This window comes from Brachycentrus maculatus, unplaced genomic scaffold (assembly GCF_059751285.1).
Source record: "Brachycentrus maculatus isolate JH-2025_06_01 unplaced genomic scaffold, ASM5975128v1 h1tg000313l, whole genome shotgun sequence".
NCBI classification, from domain to species: domain Eukaryota; kingdom Metazoa; phylum Arthropoda; class Insecta; order Trichoptera; family Brachycentridae; genus Brachycentrus; species Brachycentrus maculatus.
This window is the reverse complement of record NW_028281063.1, coordinates 101,424-120,126: the sequence shown is the minus strand read 5'-3', so window position 1 is coordinate 120,126 and position 18,703 is coordinate 101,424. Positions and strand designations below refer to the sequence as shown.

Here is an 18,703-nt window from a genome sequence, read left to right as displayed (position 1 = left end):
GTCGAGAAAAGTCACTTCGCCTGTAGACCAAAAATTCTCGTGGGTACCCACCCAAACTGTTATTCTTACTTTTCAAGGGCAGATTCTCCCTAAAAAGATATTTTCATTCTATTCGGTAATAGACGTTGAGCTATACATCTATCCTACAATTCTTTGTTTCGCATGCTGTCGTTATGGACACGCCAAGACAATTTGCAGGTCCAAACCTAGATGTTTCAAGTGTGGATTGGAGCATATGGGTGAGACTTGCGAAGTTGAAATTCAGAATGCTACATGCGTAAATTGTTCAGGTAATCATTTAGCTACCAATAGAATATGTCCTGAATATTTGAGGCAAAATTTAATAAAGAGGAGCATGACTGAACAAAATATTTCATATAACGAGGCTGCCAAGTCCACATTTAGCAAGGGAAAATCATACGCAGATATTACAAAGTCTACCACTTCCTCACAATCCCGTAATATCCAACAATCTTCTCATTCACAACCTTTGTCGTATAACAAGACGGTTTATAAAGAATCCGCTCCGAGGTCATTGTTTCTTCCTAACATTAGCAAATCAACTCTTGATAAATTAAAGTCCATTTCCTTTTTACCGTATACAAATTCTCCCGATGGTTGTGCTCTTCAGTCTGGCAATAAAGAGGCCAGTGTTACAACACCTGATAATTTATCACACGTACTTTCTCAATTAATCATACTTATTACCTCAATTTTCGAAAACTCCCCCCAAAAACCGTACAACGCTGCCAAAACCACTTCCAATTCAACTCTCCAAAATCACAATGCCTCACAAAATTCCAATCTCCTCTAATAACATAATCACCCCTATTACACAAGACTCTCATCTTAACGAGATGGAGTCAAAATTATCTATCTTACAGTGGAATTGCCGTAGTGCTATTTCGAATAAAATAGATTTATGTTCCCTTCTAAAGGAATACAAAATTGACATAGCTGCTTTATCAGAAACCTGGTTCAAGCCAGGATACAACTTTGTTATCCCAGGTTATATTTGCCTGCGTGATGACCGACCCGATGGTAGAGGAGGAGCAGCCCTTCTTATTAAAAACCATCTTCACTATTCCCACATCCTAGTCCCAAACTCCTCATCTTTCCAAATTGTTGCAGCCTCTATAAACAATGTATCCTATATTTCAGTATATATTCCCCCTAACATCCCTTTTGATCTGTCTGGCTGGAATAATATAGTAAAATTGTTGCCCAAATCATTTTTCATACTAGGTGATTTCAACGCACATTCTCTCAGCTGGGGGAGTGCTTATACAGACCGCTCAGGTAGGAACATCTTAAGTTTCATTGATGATAACGATATATGTATACTTAACGACGGCTCTCCTACCAGATTAAGTTCTCCATCTCATAGACATAGCGCTGTTGATATCTCATTATGCTCTAACGATTTAGCATCTAGGGTAACCTGGAGTATCTTAGACGACCCTCATTCGAGTGACCATTTCCCAATCACTATTCACATACCTCTTAAGTCTCGCATCACCCCTAGAACTCAAAACACCATTTATAATTTTAAAAAAACTGACTGGACTAACTTTGTTAGTATTTTGGGAAAAAATAATTCCAAATCTCATCCTGCGAGCGACTTCGATATCCCACTGGAGTATTCTAAATTTATAGACACAATTATGTCCGCAGTTAATTCTACCACCCCTAAAATAAATCCAAAGACTCGGAGGAATCCGTCGCCATGCCCTTGGTGGGATTCCGAGTGCAGTCTAGCTGTTAAAAATAGAAAAAATTGTATGTCCAAATATAAAAATGATATGAGTGAATTAAATTTTTTGGAGTTTAAAAGAGTTCAAGCTGAGACAAAAAAAATATTAAAACAGAAAAAACGAATAGGATGGAAATCTTTCTGTTGCGCTCTCTCACCTCAAACCCCATTGACTGATGTTTGGACAGCCATAAGAAAATTTAGGTCCCCATCTTCTTCGTCACTCAAAAAAATTTCCGATGATTCAGCTTGGATCTACGATTTCGTTGACAAATTGGCACCTTCTCATGTTCCAACAATCCAAGAACTCCCATCCCACTCTTCAGTCATTCTCAATCAAGAATCTTGGTTTGACTCACCTTTCCAGATTGAGGAGTTATTACTTCCCCTAGAATATGTTAAAATCTCATCCCCCGGCTTAGACATGATCCCATACTCATTGATTCAAAAATTTCCACAACAAATTTTACTTAAATATATTAATATACTAAATAAAATATTTGAAACTGGAATAATTCCAGCTGATTGGAAAATTCAGCGGATAATCCCTATTCTAAAACCTGATAAAGACCCAATGAAGGGAGATTCATACCGCCCCATAGCGTTATCTTCGTGTATGCTAAAGCTTTTTGAACATATGATAAAAAATAGAGTAGACTGGTTTGTGGAGAGCAATTCCTTACTGTCTGCTTCACAATTTGGTTTCCGTAAAAACAAATCAACCACCGATAATCTCTCTATTTTCTCAACAGATATTCGTGTAGCGTTTTCTCAAAATGAATGCACCGCTGCAGCTTTTATCGATATTTGTGGAGCTTATGATAATGTGGACCTTAATGTCCTCAAAGTTAAACTATGCTCGTTAAACTTTCCTTTTAAGATTGTTCAGGTGATTCTAAATATATTAAAAGAAAGAACTATTATTGTAAATGGGACGTATAAAAAAATAGAAAGAAAAATCTGGAAGGGCCTCCCTCAAGGATCTGTACTTAGTCCTTTACTATATAATATCTATACTTTCGATCTGGAATCAACAGTCTCGGGAAAATGCAAAATCTTGCAGTATGCGGATGACATTGTAATATATATTTCACATAAAGATATGAAAACTGCTATTAATAAACTTGAATCAGCCTTGACTTCTCTCAATACTTGGTTCACTTCTAATTGCCTTCAACTATCTCCTTCAAAAAGCCAAATAGTATTGTTCTCGAAAAAACATAAAATCCCATTTAACTCTATAAAATTTGACAATATCTCCATTCCTATAAGTAATCAGGCTAAATTTTTAGGAATTATTTTTGACAGGAAATTGTCATGGGCCCCTCACATAAATTCTGTAATCACAAAATGTGAAAGAAAAATTAACCCTCTCCGAGCTCTAGCAGGAGTTTGGTGGGGCTCTCATCCTCTTACTCTAAAACTATTTTACAACGCTTTTGTTAGAAGCCAATTAGACTATGGCAGTATCATAATTGACCCCCTCCCAATATACTTATTGAATAAACTGTCTGTTATTCAATACAAATGCTTAAGAATCATCCTGGGTGCGATGAAGTCTTCCCCCACAAATGCCCTCCAATTAGAAGCTATGGATCCTCCTCTAGACATTAGAAGACAATATCTATCTGACAGATACATGATAAAATGTTTAGCTTTTGAAAATCACCCATCTTTTTTGGCATCTAAGAAATTACTAAACTCTGTAACATCTAACCGTGTGTTACATAATAGGCCTTATCCAGCACTCGCAAAAAGTTTTGAAAAACTGTCAAAATTTATCCCAGAAATATTCCGATCTCCCACCCCCTCCCTTTATAACTTCCCTTACTCTCATCATATTTTTTCCCCAAACATTATAACCCACATTGGAGTAGGGACTAAATCCCCTAGTCCGATTTCCCTTTTCAACTCCATAATTGAATCAAAATGGAAAGACTGGTCTTTATTCTTCACAGACGGATCCAAATTGGAAATATCTGGCTATTCAGGAGCTTCTTTTTACAGTCTCGATGATGGTTACTGTGCCCAATTCCAACTTCCTCAACCTTCGTCAGTTTTTACTGCGGAATGCTTGGCTTTAAGAGAAACTCTTTCCTACATTATGACCAAAAAGTTTGAAAGGTGCCTCATTTTATCCGACTCTCTAAGCTCTCTTCAAAAAATTAGCAGCAATCCCTTCAAACAAGCCCAATCCCATTTAATATTCCAAATCCGTGAGAAATTATATTTACTCAAAGAAAAAAACGTTCAGGTTTCTCTCGCCTGGATTCCAAGCCACCATGGCATTCCGGGAAATGAAAAAGCCGACTCTCTAGCTAAGGAAGCCGTTTTAAATGGAAGTACGAATTTCTCTAACTACCCATCTGATGACCTTTTGACAATTCCAAATATTGATATGTCTTCCAGCTGGTCCCTCAAATGGAACTCCTCCAAAATTTCAAAGGGTAAACATTACTCTCTCATTCAGCCTACTGTCCCGTCCCGTCTTTGGTTTAGGAAAATTTCGATGAACAAGAAAGATACATCCACCATTTGTCGAATGAGGATGGGTCATTGCTGTACGAGAGAGCACCTTGCGAGGATTGGTGTCTTTGACTCCCCCATTTGCGAGTGTCGTTGCGAAGAGGAAAACCTTAACCATATATTCTTTGTTTGCCCAATAAATGACCAAATGCCAAATTTCTTTAAATCTCTGGCCCCGCTTATTCCCCTCCCTACAGATATCCATCTCATCCTGGCGAGCAGGAACCCAAATTTGTACAGACTGTTGATTGTTTTTCTAAAATTAAATAAAATAAATTTATAGTTTATCTTTATAATTTTTATCATATCATATTTTATAATTAAGAATTCAAGTAACTTGACATTGGCAAATGCATTGTTTTACATGTGCAACGCCATTCCATATTTAAAAAAAAAAAAATTTATTAAATTTTAACAATTCCTCGAGAATTAAGAAAGAATAAAAACCAGCAAGTTTAGTTTTTTAAACCTTTTATAAAAAGTCAAATATTGTTTTTGAAATAATTTATTAAATGAATTAAAAAAAGTGTCACATTTATATTTGAAAATAAGATTATGCAATTTTTTTAAAAGATATTCAGAGAAAAGGTATTTTTGCTTTTTGTTTTTAAGGAAAATATTCGTGTTCTTATTTACACAAATATTTAAATTTCATTTTGAATTTAAGTCCCGCTATTTCTTAAAATCTACTGTGACACGTGTTTCGATGCTTTCTGCATCATTTTCAAACATTGTATGGTGTTTAAAAATGATGCGGAATGCTTTGAAACACGTGTCACAGTAAATTTTAAGAAATAGTGGTATTTACTAAGTAAAACTTAAATTAATGATGGATAGATTTTACCACAAAGTGACTGCCGAATCAATTAATGAAATTTCAATTTCATGCTATTTTCTTAGGCCTGAATGGTTCATTATTGAAAATGGGGCTCAAATTGTGATAGAGCAGATTTGAACCCAGGTTTAGTGTCACAGACTCTTGATTCGGAGACCACGGGACCATTACTCGAGTATTAAAATTATGACTATTTAATTATAGGCGATCATATTTAACTGATTAAAAAATTTAAGTAAACACCTTTAAAATTAAGACATTTTTCAAAATTGGACAACAGTGTGGAGTATGCTTGATATAATATCGTATTTAACTATTATTTGAGGAAGAATATTTAGTTTGAAATAAGCAAAAGTTGTTTATGCATCCTACTACGGTATTTCAAGAGAAGATTTTATTTTATTTGTAAGAAATAAAGACAGATCAGTCTCATTATTGATCATTAATTATTAGTTTTAATGTAATATAGAATTGCATATTATTGTAAAACTATTTATTAATTATTCTTATTTTAAGCATGTGTATTTACAAAAATAAATGAAAATTTCTAAAGCACTTGTTCATTTCTTAATTATAACCAAAATGTCATCTACCAAAAACCACAAAGTGACCTTGTCGCCAAATTTTATAATGATTAAAGAAAACACTTGTTTTTTACCACTTGAGTTTTATTATACAGACCTGAATGATGGAAGTTTAACTTCTGAAACATGTAGTCTATAATAAAACTCAAGTGGTAAAAAGCAAGTGTTTTCTTTAATCATTGTAACATGTCTTACTACAAAGTTAATGCCAAAACAATAAATAAAATTTTATAATAATGAAAATATCATAAAAAGGATCAAAAGCTGGCACGAAGGAAAAAGATCAGATACATACCTCGCTTAAACTACGCGGACTAAATTATCTCCGACATGCGCTGTAGTGGATACTCTGAGTTGAAGAGATGAGAGCAGGATAGAGATGGATGAAGGCTGTCCATGAAAGAAGCAAACCAATCATCACACAGATTGTAACCCATGAAGAAGAATACTATTTTTTGTCATCTCATCTGCTGAAGAATATGCTTCCCAGACTTCTCTGGGCATTTACGGGGCTGACCGTCATAGGCTGGTTTAAATGATCACTTTACACACGTGTAATATTCACCAATTCTACCCATTATTGACTACTCAAATTCTTGGAAGTTCCATAAATATGAACCAATTTTGAAATATTGTTCTTGACTGTTTCTTACTGACCCGACCGCTTTTGTAACAAGTATTTGACATACCTGATTATGCCAAGTTTTTCTTGGTCTTCCTCTGCTCCTTTTTCCAAGTACATTCGCTCCATAAATTAATTTAATTATACTATACTAAGGGGGCTTGTGCACTACCCGGAATTTCACTGTCCGTCAGTCTGGTTTTGAAAAATAAAATCGACTACGACAGTTTAGCGTGATCGAATTTACACACAATGTGTTCACGCACCGATCAAGAGCACCGATCCAAAGAAAGATGGACAAAAGCACAAGCCAATCCAAGCCAATCATCGTTTTATCACGCTAACTGATGTGCCGGATGGTAAAATTCCGTGTAGTGCACAACGCCCCTGGGAATGTGGAAGTCTGAGTAGTATCTTGATATATCATACTTAGGGTGAAAAGCAGTGATAAATATAATCTGATAAATATCAAATATATTGGTGTTTACTAAAGAATTGAATGTTTGTTCAATATTCTGCATCAGCATAACAACACTAACATAATATTTTTCACGTCTCCATGGAAACCAAATGCATATAAATGTCTAAATTCTGAGATAGCCCTAGTTTATTCGTAACTAAGTCAACAAATATTTTTTCCTAAGACTTTATTTTCAAATCATTTGTCAGAACTCATAGTAAAAGATTTTTAAAATCAAATAATAAATTCTAAACTGTTTTAAAAAAAACACATGCTGTTTACCATTTTGTTAAATTAAAATAAGGTATTTTGTTATTGTGATCAATAACTTGTAGCTTTAATATATTATTAGATTAAAACCAATATTTTTAGCTTTTCCACTTTATTTTTATTTGACCAGCGACCGGGTTTCGTCGTTACCGACATCATCAGACTGGTCGGTAACGACGAAACCTGGTCGCTGGTCAAATAAAAATAAAGTGGAAAAGCTAAAAATATTCGTTTTAATCTAATAATATATTAAAAATGCAATTCCATCACGAAGTGTCAGTGGATAATATAAAACTTGTAGCTTTTGTAGTTATTGTATATATGTACATCTCTATATGAGATGACACTCGATACTCGAGTCTGCTGTCTTCTTCTTCCTGGCTACATCCCAGCTTATTGTCCTTGTAGACTGCTGGGGTCAGCTCTCCTCGTCCTCAGGTTATATGTCCTTCTGTCCTGGATAACGTCACCTAGGCCATGCCTTCAAATTATGTAATATTTTTGCTTCACCCATGAATTCCTTGGTCTTCTTCTAGATAACTTTCGAGGAAGATCCATTTCTATTGCCTGGTTAACTACTTGTTCAGTTTCTTTGCGTCCTTTATGCTCATACAATCTCAATTATCTTTCCTCTAATAATAATAATAACCATATCCGCTCCCTAGGTTGGAGCATATGGAGTGCACAAACTGTCTCCAGGCTTTTCTGTCGGCTGCCAGCTCCCTTGCATCCTCCCAAGTCAGATCCGCGTCCCGAAGTTCTGACGAGAACTGCCGACGAATTGTCAGCAGTGGTTCATCTTTCCTCTTCCTTCCTATTAATGTCTGTAACGTCCAGGCTTCTACAAACTCTGTGAACTCGCGTGAACTCTTTATTTTGTCTCTAAGGGACACTCCCGCTGACCATTTGAGTCAGCTGTATTTTTTCAGAATATTACAACTATGCAATGATTGTAGTTATGACTAATATTTCACTGGTTTCTTGTATGAAAGGAAACTGTTGATTCTCAACGATGGACAAGAAATACGAAAGCATATTGGCAGAAAGGGATATTATTGGCACCCAACTGGTGAAGAAGAATGATGAACTCGCCCTTCAAGATGAGAAAATTAAAATGTTAATGGTGACACTTGCAACAGGTAAGAAAATATTTCACATTTAACCTGTCCAAGAGTGAGTTTCTGCGGAAATTGCGAGTGTTTTTGAGTGCCTAGAATTTTCACTCATGAATTACATGAAATTATAGTAACTTTAAACTTAAAGAGTAATTCACTCACGAGTAGGCATACGCTATGAAACTTAAAATGTTGAAGCCTGAATAGGGTCACGATAAACGGTGTTGCATAAGCCGTAGCTAGATTTCAGAGTCACTTGGACGTTAGGTAATTCAAAAAAAAAGTTTCTGCGGAAAAAACTGTATCTGGGGAGTGAGTTTTTTTTTTTATATTTTCTTACTTTTTATAATTTTATATCACAATCAATACGAGCAACATGGTTTATTGAAAAAAAATAAAAGCATACACATTAGTAAACATTCTTTCTTTCAAAATAATCTTTGTTTTATTTCATGGGTTCTCTGTAACGGTGTCATTACGATGACTTCACACAAACTTTTAACCGCCCCAAAAGCTTCCACTATATTATAGCCCGAACGCAACAAGCCGTATCCCGTATGTTCAGGTACAAAAAAGTACCGCAACATGTTTCTACTCGCCCTACACATACAAATACTTTCATGAGGCGCGTTTAGCATTTCGAGGTCAATATCACTGGCTGCCTTTTTTTGCAATGTTTGCAGGATATCTCGAGATTATTATTATATGTATTAAAATCAAACACTGATTTTTAGAGTCTACTTAAAATTGTATTGTATCATTAAAAATTTATAAATATTAAATTTGTGACAATTGTTTCGCCTTATTATGGCTGTCCCTTCCAAATTTGTGTATTTTTTAAAGAATTTGTGTATTAAAATTGTATCCATAAATGTATGCGAGAAGAACAAAGAGACGCAGTTCATCGACTTTAATTTGTTTACATTATATCGTCCCTACCACATGTAACTCCTTTAAAAATCATATATAAAGGGTGGAGGACAAATTTTTGTGTGCTCAGATAAGATTAAAATTCAAACCTATTTATGTTGCGCTCGCTGTTTATCTTTTGGCGTCGCTTTGTTCTTCTGGCCCTTATAACTTTTATAATTTTTGATGAATAAATAATGATCTTCATTTGCGCATTTTTGTCTTCCTCATCATAAGTGTTCCAGTACCGTTAGTAGTAACAATGACATTTTCAAACTACTTTCAGTTATATATAACTGACTATAGTTAACAATGCTTTTTTTTAACCTTTCCTTCCTGGTGATATGTATTTACTGCAATTTGACTCTAATAATGAGAATATCGATATAAAATATAATAGATATTGGCTCAGAATTTTTGTATTCTTCCGTAATACAATTAAAGTATTATAATATAGCGACGGAATTAAATAATAAATAAAAAAAATAGATAGATAGAATCACCAATACACAAATCAGGAATAACAAGGAACTGATGTTTTGTAGATATTACCTAAATTTTTAAAATCTGTAGACCATAATAAAATTTCATCGATTTGGTAGTCACTACGTGGTAATATCTATGCATTTTTGATTCAAAATTTATTTCACGGTTACTATTTGTTAAAATCTATTTTCATACTGGTTTCAATAGATGTGAAACATAGTCTAAATTTTAGAGAGTGCTCTTAGGTCATGGAAGAACGAAGAGTTAGAATCTGTTTCTTATTTTTTATCAGATGGAACTTGAACAAAAGGGGGGGAGGCTTAAGTCATTATCATATTGTTAATTACAGTGAAACCTCTATCTATCGTTCCTCGAATAATCGTTTTCCCGGATGTGTCGTTTATTTCTTCTACCCCGAATTCATTTCATACAAAAATAAATCGCATCGATCGTTTCTATCCACCATTTTACCGCATTCATCGTTTGAATTATGCTACATGTTTGATATAATTTGTCTGTTTTTTTACTTTTTTTTTTAATTGTCTGAATTTTGTTACTTTCGACGACAATGTTTCAACGTGTGGGATACGGACTATCGAAAGCTTGTGTGATGGATACAGCAGAAGAGGTCTGAAGATCTTTGGGTTCTGTTCAACTTTGTATTTTTTTTTTAATAAATACATTTATTAACATCTAAAACTTGCATTCTTGAAATTTCCACCTACTAATGGTTATGCAGATTGGGAGGACGGTATCTTTACTCGATCGTATCTCCTTGTGTATTGACTTCTTTATCTCGCATTCATTGTTTTCCCGCATTCATTTCAATAGGTCCTTTAAAAACGATAGATAAAGGTTTCACTGTTTTACATTATTATTAAATTATTTTTATTTTTAAGAACTTTTAACTAATTATAGTAATATAATTATTTTGTTTTGACAAGGTGAGAAACAATACGCTCAACGCTTGGACGATATCAAGCTTCTGAGATTGGAGATTAAAAGGCTTCGGAGGGAGAAAAATATTCTGGCAAAGGGCATACAGAATATGACTGACATGCGACTTGAGGTAAATAAAAGCTTTCTTTGTGGGCTACCATCTTTGTGATGGTAGCCCACAAAGAAAGCTTTTATTGGTTTGCTTCTTTCATTGTCAGTCTCCACCCGTCTCTATCCTCCGCTCGTCTCTTCAACTAGGCATATCTGCTGCAACGCATGTTGGAGATATATTGGTCCATGTAGGTTAAGCGGTGTTTCGTCTCCTTCAGTTTGTGCCTTCGCATATCGCTCACTCCTTTCAAGAACGCCATAAATCAAAAATTGTCAATTTTCAGTTGTGCATGTTTTCGGAATGCCCAGAAAATGTACTATATCCCAGCAAAAGATGCATTTTTTAAACTTAATATTTACCCGCTACAGGGCAGAAAGCGTTGTTGTTGCATTTTGAAGAAAAGGTATTGTTATTTTTTAAAAATACTCAATATTTTTCAAATAGAAAAAAAACCTTCAGGTTTTACCTTAAAAGATCTGTAGTACAGTAAAAAGTTCAGTAAGTGGCTTGATATTTATTTTTAATACATTGTATCATATTTTTAAACTTTAAAAACGTTCTCCTGAAAAATCAAGTTTTTTGATTTATGACGTTCTTGAAAGGAGTGAGCGATGTGTCTTCATTTGGAATCGTAAGAAGCAGGACTGGGTGTCTTATATTATGGCCTATCCATTTGGCTCGCTGTTGTGTTACTTTATTTAGTCAGCCCTGCTTGATACCTCGTTGTTCCCTACATGTTCCGACCGATGAATCCCCAACATGCGACTGTAGTACCACACCCCAAACGCCTCCAGCTGACCCCGTTCTGCCTGCCCGAAAGTCCATATTTTGCTTCCATACAATAGTATGGAAGTATAATAATATGGACTAGAGTTTAACTAAGGTAAAAAATAGGAATTATTATCCATATTTAAATTTCCTCTGTTGAAATTATTCAATAATACAGGAATTGTTGGGTAATATATCCAAAATTAAACAAGGTTTATTGGATTGAATTCTACATTTATTTACGTATATGTTAATACGTGACGCGTTTCGTCTTATTAAGACATTATCAAACACTCTAATTCTAACTCTAACGTGTTTGATAATGTCTTAATAAGATGAAACGCGTCACGTATTAACATATATATAAAACCCTTATCCGCACCCAAATGGTGCATATGGCACTGTGTCATATAAACGCAGTGTTATCTTGATCATTTATACATGAAGGAAAGGTGATCCGCTTCAGGTACCAACCAGTCCATGGTAAGTTTGAATAAATATTACAGTGAAAAAATCACTAATATTTATTTTACCCCCCTTGGGAATCGAACCCGGGACCTCCAGAACGGTAGCCGAGCGTGCTGACTATTACACTACGGAGGCGGACATAAATAAATAAATACATAAATACATAAATAAATGTATTCAACCCAATCAACCTTGTTTAATTTTGGATATAATACCCAACAATTCAATATGGAATTCTACCAACTGTCTGCAGTTACAATAAATTAAATAACACAGGATTATAGCATCGATCGCCAACCTTGATAATGGACACGGTAATGCATCATGAAGTGTATAATAAATGCAAATACTATCACCATCTTTTTTCCTGTTCAGGTATTTAATTTGGAGAGAAATCTTAATCGTGAGAGACAGCGTGTAAGAGCGCTTGAGGAATCTTTAGCAACTCCATTGAATATCCATCGATGGAGGAAACTGCAAGGGACGGATCCAACTACTTTAGAGCTTCTGGATAAAGTCAAAATCATGCAAAAGTATGTATTTTACGACATATTGTATAATATTTACCAAAAGAAACATGCATTAAAAATAATATAGCGAAAGCTCAGCACTTCGAACGATGATATTTGCAACATTTTTAAATGTCCAAATCCTTATTATTTATGACATCTCATCAAAGATGAAGAAAAATATGGAGGTCTGGGCATTTACGGGGCTGACGACCATCATAAGTGATCACTTTACACACATGTAACATTCACCAATTCTACCCAAATCCTTGTTCACGAATCTGGGTTTCTCCACTTAGGAATTATTCTTACATTTTGATATCTCAATATTTATTATGGAGAAGAATATGGATGTCTGGGTATTTACAGGGCTTATGATCTGTCATAGGCTAATCAAGTGATCACGTTCCTAAGTGGAGAAACCCGGATTTGTGAACAAGGATATAGACACTTCCAAAAATGGTATTTTAACATTTTGACATCCTAAGTAAGTGACCATTTTTAAACAGTTAAGTGATCACTTAACTATTATTTTTTGACATCTCATCAAAGATGGAGAAGAATATGGAGGTCTGGGCATTTACGGGGCTGACGACCATCATAGGCTGGTTTAAGTTATCACTTTACACACGTGTAACATTCACCAATTCTACCCATTATTGACAACCACACTACTCAAATTCTTGGAAGTTCTATATACATATATATGAACCAATTTTGAAACATTATTCTTGAATCACTAGAACTTCACTAGAGACATCTATTGGTGTCCCGTAAATGCCCAGATTCTTCTCCATCTTTGATGAGATGTCAAAAAAATAATATGAAAATAACTCCTGTAATTGGAGATAATCCAGATTTTGTGAACAAGTATTTGGACACACTCAAAACGTTGTAGATCACTTAACTGTTTAAAAGTGATCATTTAGCCATCCTACGACATGAGCCCTGTAAATACCCAGACTTCCATATTCTTCTTCGTCTATCTTGAGATGTCAAAATGTAATGATATTTGTAATTCGGAAAAAAGCGACTCCAGAACTCCTAGGTCCTTTGATGGCAGGTGTTTAGCATTTGACCATCGCTTTATTCTCGGAAGAATTTGAAAAATTGGTATTGCATTATAAACGTCTCTCAGGACTGTATTCCGCTTCTGAATTATTTGCAGAAAATTGCTCGATAAATCTCAGAAAGTGGCAGAATATGAGAAACTCTGCAAAACCTTAAGAGACAATATGCCCAAAGGACCGAGCCCAGATTTAAAGGTAATGAATTTTCTATAAAAAACCTTTTGGTACTTATTCGATTATATTTATTTATATATAAATATACACAAATAGTCACAATATTTTTAAAAAATACCTGCGACTAACCTACAACTAATATTTTTGTCAACTCACTTTTGTGTCATCTCAACTCACCTTTGTGTAATCTTACCTTTGCGTCAACTCACCTTTGCGTCATCTCACCTTTGCATCAACTCACCTATGTGTTAACGCATATTTTTGTCAACTCGCCTTTGTGTCAACTCACATTTGTGCTAACTTACCTTTCTGTCAACTTTAACATCAACTCACCTTTGTGTCAACCCACCTAGGTCTCCCCTACATTTAAATCCTTGCATGGTTTTTTGACACAACCTCCTGTCTAGTTCATTTATTTTAAATATTTATTAAATTGTATATATTATTGGTACCTGAAGCGGGGGGCTGATCACCTTTCCTTCGTGTGTTAACGATCAAGATAACACTGCGTTTATATGATGCAGTGCCCTATACACCTTTGAGTGTGGTTAAGGGTTTGAAGATGAAGATATAAAAATAAAAAAATAAAAATTGATATTTAAGTCTTTCTTAGTATCTTACTTTTGATCAGTGGTATTTACCAAGTCAGTAAGTGGTATTGTCCAAAATCTTAAATGATCTTAAGTTATTCGCTTTGAAATTTTGACATCAAATGTGAATGTGTTTTTATATACCTACGACAAACTGAAAAGGTTTTTTCAGCAGCAAAGGCAGCACCACCTGTTGACCACAACAGCCACACGCAATATTATACACATTGCTCGTGGCAGACGTTGTTTCTCGACAGCTGCTAAAATATTGTAAACCCACAAACATTTAATACTTAACATTTAAGCGTGGTTTCTCTTTTCTTTCTTTTCCATCTAACCATACTGAGCCACAGCAACGCGTGGCTGGGTATGACTAGTTGCTCATGAAAATATCCTAATTTATATCTGATTTTCTGCAATATGTTTCAGGCTGAAATAATATCATTGAAGAAAAGCTCATTTGTACAAAAAGAGGAAATTAAAGGTTTGGTCGGAGGTACGTATCACATATTCATTATTGGTCAAAAGAAATCAATAATTTCAAAGAATTTGCTGATTTGCACAAAGCAAATTGCGTCTACCATTGTTACGTTGTAACGCCACGACATAAAAACGTCCTAGAAAATATGAGTCAACGTGCACAACATCCGTAGTATTCGCAATCGGGCTGCTTCTAAAAAACTGCTGGCTTGAAGCAGAAATTCATGGGTTTCTTAACACATTGTTGTCAGGCGGTTAATTCATCAACCCTGACTCTAATTTGGGTTGTATACTAATCACATGTAACCTAATCACAAAAAACCGCAAACTCAGTTTGCGGTTTTTTGTGATTAGGTTACATGTTCGCATCTTTTTGTGATTAGGAGTTTGCATCTCTTGCGCTCTACCAAAAGCAAACAAATAGAACGCTTATAAGTGTCTGCCGCTCTCTACCAACAGTATATAGTTGACACCACAACAATGTGTCAAAATTTAAAAAATATCAATTAATTTTGACCCCCCTGGGAATCGAACCCGGGATGGTAGCAAAACACAGAACTACTATTTATTGTAACTGCATACAGTTGGTAGAATTCCATTTTAAATTTTTGGGTTATTTGTATATCCAAAATTAAACAAGGTTATTTGATTGAATTCTACTTTTCTTTACATATATGATAATGTGACGCGTTTTGCCTTATAAAGACATTATCAAACACTCTTTTATGTTTGATAATGTCTTAATAAGATGAAACGCGTCACATATTATCATATATATGTAAATAAAAGTATAATTCAGTCCAATAACCTTGTTTAATTTTGGATATAATATCCAAAAACAGAACTACTACACTATGTAGGCGAACCATTGTTCGCCTTTCTTTGTTATAGACTGTTGTCTATAGACCTTGTCAAAGTATACAGAAGTATAGCTAATCCAATTTATTGCCTCAACAGAACTAGGTATGCGAGACGCTCAATTGAATGAATACAAGTTGGATATCGAAGCAGCTAAAACAGAGATCAAGGAACTGAAGGAGAAGCTGTACGCTTCGGAGAAAGAAAAATTGGAAAACATCACAGATATTCCAAAAATAGAAGTTTCGCAAGAAGAGACCATGCCACCAGAGCGACCTTCTCAACGACCAATAAGTAAATTTTTCGGTGGCGGATACAGGATTTCTAAAGAGTAAATTGATCTATGGATCATGATCTTTTTCAGAGTTTTTAAATGATTTTCTTAGATGTTTTATTTATTGAATAATATTCTGCAATATGTATTTTAAAAGGCTTTAATTTATATTGATACAATTTAATCAATGGGATAAACTAACTGGAATTCTTTAGGGTATTTGTGATCATACGAAAAAAAAAAGTTAAATATTGAAATAAATAATCTATATATATATTTGCGCTTCATTTTACTTATCCTGTCAGGGAGTGAGTTTTTTTTAAACTTTTCATAATCATAGTCAATGCCTACCAAATTTTCTTGAATAATAAAAATATTCGCACCAGTAAACATAATTTATATAAAAATTATCCATGTTTTATTCCATGGCCTTTCATTGATTGTCATTAGGATGAGGTCACACAAACTTTGTTTTAAGTAAAATTTGTAGATAAAACAGAAAAATAATCTGAAGTGTGGTTTTAATGTTTAATTACAACCACAGATGGCAGTGCAAGTGCCATTTTAGAAATGACTGTCACCTGGCTTTAGTTAAAAGCACGTTCTTTGAGGAAAATTTTGTTTGGACGACCATACTCCCGGATAGGGTGATTCCTTACCTTACTATTCTGACTCTTAACAGCATCCGATATTGCATAGGGCACTGAATTAGAATGATGCTGTGTCCACTAGATCAGGCATGTCAAACTGCCTGATACTGATTTTGGAGTTTTTTATGTGGCCCGCCGGCGCACCCAAAATACCTTATACGGCCCTTAGTCCCTTTTGAGTTAACACCTCTGCACTAGATCATCAATTAAGCACACAAATGGAAATGTAACCTGTATTTCATGTGTACCATTAAACCAATTTTGCAGTGAAATAATTTTGAAGGCTAAAGGATAAATAGTGGGATACATGGCAAAAAAATGTTAACTCTAAAATCCCTGTTATTTAAAGCTTTTAGCCTGAATAAAATACCCGCTATTAAACTTAAAGTTGAATTTACTTTTAAAACCACATAAATATGACATTAAAAACTACTTAGTGTATTTTGCCAGTTTATAGAAGGTTGGAAACTTTATAAAACTGCTTCGTTAAGGCAAAATTGCATATTTTGCGAGTTTACAGTTTTTGCCAGTACACCCACGAAATAATCTATTCAAATACCAAATAGTGTACATCATGTACTTGATGTATTAATTTTAAATCAAACACAGATTTTTTGAGTCTACTAAGTTGTATTTTATTAACAAAAAACACATAAAAAATTAAATTATATTAAACGCCAAGTCAATAAAAAAAAAAATAAAAAAAAAAAAAATAAATGAATAAATAAAAATAATAATAATAAAAAAATAAAAAAATACATCATGTACAGTGGAACCCCAGAAATCCGAACTTATTGGGGCTGTGGCCTGTTCGGATTAGCCTAGTTCTTATCTTCCGCCTCCGTGGTTAGCGTGTTTAGCTACCATGCCGGAGGTCGCGGGTTCGATTTCCATGGGGGGATGAAAATAAATACGAGCGATTTTACAGTCAAATATATTATTTGATATTACCCTGGACTAGTCCCTGAAGCGCAGGAGTGATCACCTTACCTTCATGTAAGTAACGATCAAGATAAAACTGGGTCAATACGATGCAATGCCCTATGCACCATTGTATTCTTGCTATAATATCTATTGTATTCTTGCCAGTGCCTTTTACTATGACCTGAATTATATTGTATACCCACACACAGGCCATGCCTTTGTGGGATCTTTTATATTTATATTTTTTGTATTTGTATTTATATTATGTTGTATAATGCAAAAGAATTTAAAGTAAGAATAAAAAAAACAAGAAATTTGTAATACAGTACCTGTGTGGGTTCTTTTTGTGTTTTTTATTGTTAATTCAGCTCTAATGTTAATGAAGTATATTATTACGGGCCTCGGGTATAGGTAATAATAACTCGTAATTAGGATGCAATCGGTTTATTCAACAGGTCGCCATGACAGTACAATGACAAGTGTCACAGACTCCCCTGCATTCATCTCCTAAGGGTAATGTAAACATTCCCCGCGTACCCCTGTCCCTGCCTCCAGCGGGCGCTTGGGGTCATAGGTTCAAGTTCAAGTGGTTAGAACTATTGCGCCGTAACATTATGACATTATTTCTTTTAAGGTATATGAATATTATTTGTAACCTTTTACATTGCAATCTAATATTACAGTACTTAAGTAGTAATACAGGTACCGTAGAAGGGGACTACTTAAACTTTGATGTGTTACTTGAGCCCAGTACAAAAAAAAAATTTAGATCTGATTTGGTCTACAATAATGAACTTATCGACATGATTCATCGTTTCCCTGATAGGTATATATTATTATAAATATATTATTGCAGACCAAATACAGATTTAAATCTCTTTTTTGTACTGGGCTCAAGTAACACATCAAAGTTCAAGTAGTTCTACAGTAGTAGTAGTAAGTACTATAGACTTTTCAATAATTTTAAAAGAAAATTAGGTTATGTTTAATAATTTTATGTACATAATAATACATGTCGCTCACTCCTTTCAAGAACGTCATAAATCAAAAATCGTCAATTTTTAGTTGTGCATGTTTTCGGAATGCCCAGAAAATGTACTATATCCCAGCAAAAGCGGCATATTCTTAACTTAATATTTACCCTCTACAGGGCAGTAAGTGTTGTTTTTGCATTTTGAAGAAAAGGTATTGTTTAATAATTTTTTTAAATATACTAAATGTTTTTCAAATGGAGAAAAAACCTTCAGGTTTTACCTAAAAAGATCTGTTGCACAGTAAAAAGTTCAATAAGTGGCTTGATATTTATTTTTATTATATTTTTAAACTT

The 18,703-nt window shown here is 34.3% G+C and overlaps 1 protein-coding gene across 1 annotated transcript; it reads left to right on the top strand.

Annotated features, from left to right (window-relative positions):
* The first annotated feature begins 7,019 nt into the window (after nucleotides 1-7,019).
* Nucleotides 7,020-16,100, top strand: LOC148304527 (cilia- and flagella-associated protein 58-like). The gene is made up of 7 exons (XM_088268144.1): nucleotides 7,020-7,084; nucleotides 7,980-8,189; nucleotides 10,505-10,629; nucleotides 12,223-12,380; nucleotides 13,525-13,621; nucleotides 14,620-14,686; nucleotides 15,628-16,100. Exons 2-7 carry the CDS (start codon nucleotides 8,063-8,065, stop codon nucleotides 15,861-15,863), a joined length of 810 nt encoding a protein of 269 aa, XP_088124270.1. The 5' UTR covers nucleotides 7,020-7,084; nucleotides 7,980-8,062; the 3' UTR covers nucleotides 15,864-16,100.
* Nucleotides 16,101-18,703: the final 2,603 nt, after the last annotated feature.

Bases quoted from the DNA above. Each gene is read 5' to 3' on its own strand.
- LOC148304527 (XM_088268144.1), top strand. From the start codon at position 8,063: ATGGACAAGAAATACGAAAGCATATTGGCAGAAAGGGATATTATTGGC. The intron at 10,630-12,222 runs GTAAATAAAAGC...TTTCCTGTTCAG, and splicing joins TGACTGACATGCGACTTGAG to GTATTTAATTTGGAGAGAAA. The intron at 14,687-15,627 runs GTACGTATCACA...TTGCCTCAACAG, and splicing joins AATTAAAGGTTTGGTCGGAG to AACTAGGTATGCGAGACGCT.